This window comes from Impatiens glandulifera, unplaced genomic scaffold (assembly GCF_907164915.1).
Source record: "Impatiens glandulifera unplaced genomic scaffold, dImpGla2.1, whole genome shotgun sequence".
Classification (NCBI taxonomy): domain Eukaryota; kingdom Viridiplantae; phylum Streptophyta; class Magnoliopsida; order Ericales; family Balsaminaceae; genus Impatiens; species Impatiens glandulifera.
This window is the reverse complement of record NW_025919213.1, coordinates 1-9,004: the sequence shown is the minus strand read 5'-3', so window position 1 is coordinate 9,004 and position 9,004 is coordinate 1. Positions and strand designations below refer to the sequence as shown.

The 9,004-nt window shown below is 35.0% G+C and overlaps 1 protein-coding gene across 1 annotated transcript; it reads right to left on the bottom strand.

The window, feature by feature from the left end:
• Positions 1 to 7,721: 7,721 nt before the first annotated feature.
• On the bottom strand, positions 7,722 to 8,156 carry LOC124917680. The gene has a single exon (XM_047458043.1). It carries the CDS (start codon positions 8,154 to 8,156, stop codon positions 7,722 to 7,724), a length of 435 nt encoding a protein of 144 aa, XP_047313999.1.
• Positions 8,157 to 9,004: the final 848 nt, after the last annotated feature.

Here is a 9,004-nt window from a genome sequence, read left to right as displayed (position 1 = left end):
ATTATTTTGTAAATTATATATTAAAAAATATATTATAAAATTATATAAATTATGTGTATATATACTATTAATAATAATTTACATATTATATATAATTTTAAATTTATTTAAAACAAAGTATTAGAAAGTAGTTGAAAAGTTAATTAGTTATAAAATTAATGTAGAAAAAATAAAATAAATTTAAACTTAATAACTAATATATCAATTTTGTTGATTTTATTTGAATTGTGATGAACTGTTATTTAAATAATAATATATTTAAATAATATATTTAATATTTTAAATTGATTTAAATTTAAATAATTATAATATATAATTGATTTTTTTAATTGATGTATAAGTTTTTTCTTTATATCAAAATATATATATATATATATTATACCGGAATTTAATAAAAACAAACTATGAGAGGAGAGGATAATTTTTTTTTAAATGTTTCCAACCTATATTAAAAATGAGATGAGCATAATTTTATAAATAAAAAATTAAAAAACGTCACAAAATAAAATAAGACAAATATACATATACATTACCAAATATGTTATCTATGTTATCGAGTAAGTAGAACTTCACGAATAGTGATTATCTACCAACAGACTCCACGACTTTCCATAACGAAACTACAAAAATGTCATATTAATAGCATTATAAGAGATACTCATAGGGACGATTACGATTATTGAAGATCATAGATTTATCTTCATCAGCATAATTTACTAGAAATAATCGAGATGGTAACTCAAATATTTAGGCTCCCATATTAGTCGCCTCAATCCAAATTTTCTATCAACGTACCCAATAATTCGGACATCGCCTAATGAATCACAATCATTGTAACGTTTTGCCTTTAGTATAGGATTAATAATTTCAGTCTACATCACCCTTTATTCCACAGTTATGCTTATAAGTTAGGTGTTTTACGTATTCTTTCTTTCTGACTTTAGATAGCTGTAATTATTTTTCATTAGTTGTAATCTGTTTTATCTTATCTTTGACAATATAATATCTCTCTTCATATGTTTTTCCACACTTCATTGTTCATCACTTTCTTGCATTTCGCACAACAATTGGTATCAGAGCGGGTTAGATTCGATCAGATTATCACTATTGTTTTTATGCAAGAGAATGTCTTCAATGAATCTAAAATCGAAAATTCACAAGGCGAAACAGTTTTGGTCTATGGAAGATCAAAATGCGAGCCTTGCTTAAACAAAATGCATCTGGGCACCATTGTCGAAGGAAAATGCGAAGATAGTTTGCAGGTCTTGCAAAGGAGTCCTACCTCTGGTAAAATCACTGCTGAGCTTTGAGGTCTTGGAAGAGAAGGCACACTCAACGATTTTACTCTGTCTGGCTGATGAAGTGATTACTGAGGTATCAGATGAAGATACCCGCAATCGGTCTATGGTCGAAGTTAGAGGCTTTGTACATGACAAAGGTCACTAACTAACAAGTTGTTATTGAAGCAACGTCTGTTCAGTCTTCGTATGCTTGAAGGTAAGTCTCTTCGTGAACATCTCATAAGTTAAACACTATATTACTTGAATTGAGAAATATAGATGTAAGATCGAAGATGAAGATGCTGCATTAATTTGTTGGTATCTTTACCCAACTCGTTGAAAATTTGTTCAATCGTTCGTTGTGGGTAAAGACTCTGTAACTATAGAGGAAGTTCGGTCAGCACTTCATACTAGAGAACTGCGTCATAAGGCGAGCGGTTGAAATTGTAGACAGTCAAGCATCTGGGTTGAGTTGCCAGCACAATCAACTACAAAGGGTCTGGAAAGAAGAAGGATCAGAAATATAAAGCTAAGGGCCCTAGTGCTAAAGACATCTGCAATTATTGTAAAGAACCTAGTTACTGAAAGGAATAATTGTCCTAAGAAAAGGGGCAAATATTCTACGGCTGCGATAGCACATAAAGACCAGAGACACCGACTCGAAGGAGGACGTTGCCCTTGTAGCTAACGCTTCTCTACACCCTATTGATACGTGGGTGTTGGATTCAGGGTGTTCATATCATATGAGTCCGAACAAAGAATGGTTCGATACCTATGAAGATTATGATGGTGGAAACGTTGTCATGGGAAATGATGCATATGTTAGAACGGTGGGTATTTAGACTATCAAATTCTGGCTGATGATGGTAAGATACGGACCCTAACTGGCGTTCGGCATGTTCCTTAACTGAAGAAGAACTTAATATCTTTAGGTATTTTAGATGTTAAAGGTTTCAAGTTTAGCGGTGAAGAATGAACATTGTGCATCAGTAAAGGTTCAAAAATAATACTGAAAGGTATTAAACAAAATACCTTTTATATATTACAAGGTAAGACGTTGACAGGTTCTGCTGCGGTCGCATCCAAATCTGTGAATCGACCACCCTGATGTAACCAAGTTGTGGCATATGCGACTTGGACATATGGGGGAGAGGGGATGCAAATTCTGTCCAAACGAGATCTTCTATCTGGCCACAAGGTTACCAACCTTGAGTTGTGTGAACACTGCATTTTCGGGAAAAAGCATCGCCGTAAGTTCAGTAAGGGAGTTCACAAACTAAGGGCACACTAGATTATATCCACTCTGATTGTTGGGGTCCTGCTCAAGTTGAAGGTATAGGAAGTTATAGCTATTTTGTAACATTCATAGATGATTACTCAAGGATGACCTGGTTGTATCTTCTAAGACATAAGAGCAAGGTATTTAAGACCTTCAAACATTGGAAGGCACTGGTGGAGAATCAAACTGGAAAGAAGGTTAAGAGGCTGCGAACAGATAATGGACTTGAGTTCTATTCATCTGAGTTTAATGAGTTCTGCAGGGATATGGGGATTGCAAGACATCACACTATCCGAGGTACACCACAGAAGAATGGTGTAGCAGAAATGGTGAATCAAACACTGTTAGAGAGAGTTAAAAACATGCTCTCTAATGCTGGATTGGCTAGAAAGTATTGGAGCGAGGTTGTCTTAACGGCTTGCTATCTGATAAATCGTGCACCACACACTTGGATTGATTGTAGAATCCCTTACGAGGTATGGTCTGGTAACGTCGTTGATTATTCTCATTTAAAAGTCTTTGGGTGCACATCTTACTATCATGTTAATGAATGAAAGTTGGAACCAAGGGAAAAACAGGGTATTTTCATGGGCTATGGAGATGGAGTCAAGGGATATAAAATCTGATCATCTTCTGAAGGTAGAGTAATCCTCAGCAGGGATGTCACCTTTAATGAGAAGTTTATACTTAACTCCTTTATCAAGCCATCACTTTCTAGAGAAAATAATAATACCGAGAAACAGGTGGAGCTTGAGGTGGCTCTAGTTCAAGGGACAACTGACATGACACACGATACTGATAAGTCATCTGAGGAAGTTTATCAATTTGGAGCACCTGAAAGTCAATCTGACATTGCAACACGACCTAGAAGGCAAATTAAAGCTCCTGACAAGTTAATTCATTCAATCGAGGGAAGAAAGATCTCAACTGGTCTTGGAAGTAGGACAACCAGTCCCTCTATGAATGATACTGAAGAAATGGTAAATTATGCACTTCAGGTAGCTGAAGATGTCATACATAACGAGCCATCTTCTTACAATGGAGCTGTTAATGGTGCTGATTCTGCGCAATGGATTGCTGCCATGTGTGAGGAAATTGAATCACTTCACAAGAATAATACATGGAAGTTGGTTACTTTACCTAAGGGAAGAATAGTCATTGGGTGCAAATGGATTTTCAAAAGGAAAGTTAGAACATCTAGTGATGAAGGGACCAGATATAAAGCACGATTAGTTGCAAAGGGATTCAATCAAAAGAAAGGCGTAGACTACAATGAGATATTCTCACCTGTAGTCCGACACACTTCTATCAGGGTACTACTAGCTATAGTAGCACATCAGGATCTAGAACTCGAGCAATTAGACGTGAAGACGACTTTCTTACATGGTGAGATTGAGGAGGATATACTAATGAGTCAGCCTGAAGGATTTCTTGTTCCTGGTAAAGAAACACATGTTTGTAGTCTGAAGAAGTCTTTGTATGGACTTAAACAGTCTCCTCGACAGTGGTATAAGCGGTTTGACAATTTTATGATTGAACATGGTTACAATAGGAGTGCATATGATTGTTGTGTCTATCACAACAAAATCGGTGATGGTTCTTTGATTTATTTACTCTTATATGTAGACGACATGTTAATCGCAGCCAAGAAGATGTCGGAGATTCAAAAGCTGAAAGACCATCTCAGTTCTGAGTTTGATATGAAAGATCTAAGTGGAGCACGAAAAATTCTGGGCATGGAAATAGTAAGAGATCGAGTTCAAAAGGAGCTATTTCTTTCACAGAAGAGTTATATTTTGAAAATGTTGTCTCGTTTTGGGATGAGTACAGTAAAGGCTCTCAATACTCCTACAGCTGTTATTGATCATTTGTCTGCATTCGCACCCAGTCTGAAGCTGAGAAGTTATACATGTCTAATTGTTAGGATCTAGGTAGCCGCTGGAGGACCGGGGTTGAACCGGTTAGCGGTTCTCACTCGAAGGGTGGTGGTTAATCCGGTTAGAGATTAACACCGGGGTTTCAATACTACACAACCTGTCACAAACCCTTGAACTAGGTTCAAGTGCGGAAGAGGTTTGCTTTCAGGTTGAAGCAGCACACTTGTATAATAGGCAGAACCGGTTTCGGATGATGAAGGTTAAAGAGAATGGTGGGTCAGTTTCGGTAACCTGGTGAATCGGCTTGAATAGAGTTAAGTCGGTTTTAGCGGTACGGATCGGTTAGAAGATGGAGCCGGCAGAAAGTAAATGACAAAGGCGATTTTATGGATGTTCGGAGATAAAACTCCTACGTCACCCCTTCCTCTCGAAACCGCGAGAAGGATATTCACTAAGGAATACCAATACAATCCGATCGAGACTTATTTCCTGCTCGATAACACTCTTACAATTTATACCGGAATTGTAAACTACACACACTAACACTCAGGCTTTCTCTAGAGCTCACTGTTTTCACTTGTAGATTAAATACTCTTAGAATTTCTCACTTGTCTCACTGTGTGTTCCTTGTCTCACATTTACTCTTCTTCAACTGCCCCTTTTATATGTGAAATATACCAACGATCATATTTCACTGCCTTGAATCTGATTGGTTGAGCAGGGGTGCAGAGGTTCAGTGATTCAGAGATTCAGACCTGCGGTCGTTTCCTCCGACCTGATGGTCAACCTCAGACCTGGCAGTCTGTTCTTCCGGTATGTAAGACAAACCTGCTAGGTTTGTCTTTTACTCAATGTAGACACTGTCTGTTAGACAGTTGTCTGTACTTGGAAGATCTCCTTTCTGACTTATCCCGAAGTGGAAAGATCCTGTAGGACTGTCTTCTGCAGCCTGCAGACTTTCCTCAGACTTGTATGAATATGGAAGTGTTCAGTCTGTTCTTTTGGTATCATTCTCAACAGATACCCGAATTGTCTTTTTGTACTGGTCGGTCATTCGACTTAACCGGATGGCTTCCGGTATGGGTGATATAACCGGACTTCTTCTGGTTATTCTTCTGCCTTGTGGCTGGTCGGCTGTCTGATGTTTCCGGTTTTAAGCTTTGGCCGACCCTTTCTTTGTGCGGTTATATTCCAAGTGTTCCTGGTCGGTTTAATGACTTGACCGACTAGTTTTCTTTAGCCGGTTCTTTTGTTGGTCCGGTTCCTTGTTCCTACATGGAATATTTATTTAAGTTAGGTTTATATAAACCGGTCTAATTTTATCTAACACTAATATACTGTATGCTAGTGCGGTGGGTAGTTTAATGTATGCCATGGTATGCACTAGACCTGATATTGCGTATTCAGTTAGTGTTGTTAGCAGGTTTATGTCTCGACCTGGTAAGGAACACTAGCAAGCGGTAAAGCGAATATTTCGCTATCTGAGAGGCACATCCGATGTTGGTCTCATTTATGCGAGTAATAACCAGTGTCTTGTAACTGGTTATTCGGACTCATATTATGCTACAGATATCGATGGTAGAAGATCAATGACTGATTATGTTTACACCCTTGGTGACTCTGTGGTTAGTTGGAAGGCAACATTACAGTCGACGGTAACGTTGTCCACTACCGAGGCTGAGTATATGTCGCTAACTGAAGCAACCAAGGAGGGTATATGGTTGAAAGGATTAATCAGTGACCTTGGTATCCATCATGATCAGACAATTGTTTTTTGTGATAGCTTAAGTGCTATTTGTTTGGCCAAAGATCAAGTGCATCATGATAGAACCAAACATATTGATGTTCGTTATCATTTTCTTCGTACTGAGAGGAGAATCAAAGTAAAGAAAATCAACACACATCATAATCCTGCTGACATGTTCACGAAGCCGATCCCACTTAGAAAATTTACTCATTGTTTGGATTTGCTAAATGTTGATAGTTGAAAGTAGCCTGATAAGGTTTTTCTTGTTGGGTGATACTAAGGCAAGGTGAAGATTTGTAATGTTTTGCCTTTAAAATATGAATTAATAGTTTCAGCTACATAACATTTATTCCACAGTTATGCTTATTAAGTTAGGTGTTTTACGTTTTCTTTCTTTCTGACTTTAGATAGCTGTAATTCTTTTTCATTAGTTGTAATCTATTTTATCTTTATCTTTGACAATAAAATATCTCTCTTCATCTGTTTTTTCACACTTAATTGTTCATCACTTTCTTGCATTCCGCACAACAATCATATTCCACAAAAAACTTCAAATACTAGTCACCCTTGAAAATGCACAAATAAATAAGTCAACGATTTTATCTCATTGTGACACCGATAAGTTAATTCAAAATCTTCAATTATTTTTTATTTAACACCCTGAATAATTGTGATTAAGTGAAAGACTAAATAACATATTTTTAATTGTAAATATAGTAGACTCTCGATAAAATAATATTTGATAAAATTATAACTTCGATAAAATAATAAATTATTACAGTCCCGACTCTAACCGAATAGCTAAAGTAATAATTTTGATAAATTTATTAAGTAATATAATGTTTTGACGCATATAGGTCCCAACCGATATATAAAGTAACAATATACTATTTTTTTAAATAATTTAGAGTGCCTTAGTGAAATATGAGTCCACCGTTATTCGTTTTGTATGAAAATTTATGTCAATTTGAATCTTATCCTTCACTTTTTACAAATCTTAATGAAGCTGTGGACTGCTTCTATCATATTGTAGGAGAAAAATCACTAAGTTTCTGTTACGACTTATTTTGTAACTAGTGTTTATAGGTTCTTGATTTCAAGAATCGAGTTCTTGATATCTAGAACCAGGTGAGAAATATATAATTAAAGTGCAAGAGAAGGGTTTTGTAATGAAAAATTTGGGATGAGGGGAAAGAAGAATCAAGGATGAAAAGAGAATACTGTTGGTCTATACCAAACAATTCAAAATAAATAATCAAAAATAAAATACAATGGGGGTGAAAATTTTCACAAATAATTTCATATATTCATTATTTCATAGATCCTTGGGAAGGAGAGATCAACAATATATTTGCTGATTTGCCCCAAAATATTCAGTTACAACAACTAATAGAATTCAGTTTAGAAAAAACAGAAAAGTAAGACAAAACAAAATATAAAACTAAAAACAGAAATCTAGCCCAAGTGCATAGGACCATGGAGGGGTGCTGAAATTATTTTGGGACTGCAGCCTTAATTTCTGTATCGTAGCAGTTTCACTACGCTCTAATTGCTTTTTTTTTTTTGCGAGAAACAGGCTCCAAAACACGACTATCATCCTTATTGTCTTCATCTTGATTGTTTTCTCTAAGACCCTCAATGATTTTTTCATCAGTTAAAATCTCGGTCATGTCGTTTTCACCCGGATAATTCAAGAGTTGATTCACATTCATTGCGTTACGATAATGTAACTCCTTTATTGTTGACCATAATTCCCTAATGTCTTCTTTTTCTAAAGGCTGTGAAACCACATTTTCCATCGAACGAAGTTTGCAATGTTGAAAGCAATTTGCAATTGTGGTATTTTTAACATCGTTCATCCAAGCTGAGATAGCAATGTTGATTGCATCTAGAACATTGATCTTTTCTGGATTTGTTTCTCCACCCTCAAAACCCTCTAGAATAGAACGACAAAATCTGCGACGATAATGCATCTTAAATGCTCTTATAATTCCTACATCACAAGGCTAAATTTTTTAAGTTGTATTTGGTGTAAGAAGAACAATTCAACATTTTGTACCTCTTGAAATTACCTTTGAATGGGCAGGACAATTGTCAAATAACCAATAAAACATTTCATCAATTCATATAAAGAATTTTCTAGATTTGAAAACTTTGTGGATTTGTGTCGTTTGGCATCAGGTTTCATCAAATCATCCGAGAGATATTCCTGATGACCGCTTAATTGTATTTGATATGTCGCTTGACTAATCTGGATTTTAAATTTTTTAAAAACCCATTTTTGTTGTTTCTTTTTGAGACGAAGTTGATTCTCGTTTTTATACTCGCACAATGTTTTACGCATTTCACATGTTATGGTTGTATGCTTCACCCCTTTAAGATGGGAAGCCATTAGAGATTAATACAACAAGAAAGAAGAGAGTAGTATAAGTTGATTAGAGAAGAAGAAAAGAAAGAAGATAGAAGAGTAATAGAAGATTATGTATTGTATGTATGTACTTGAAAATAAATATTTTAAGATGAAAATCATCTTACAAAATATGATATTATACCATTTACCGTACATATTAAATGACTTTGAGAATAGAAAATATTTTATAATTAATTATACTTTAACAATTTATATAATAAATACATCTCACTATATATAATTTAAATTTTAAAATTCAACAACATTCAATAAAATTATATTTTATTATTATACATTAGAATAATAAATTATTACTTTATCGATTAAATAATATTTCGATAATATAATATATTTTTTTTACTTAATTCAGCCTATATTATATATATATATATATATATATATAAAGAAATT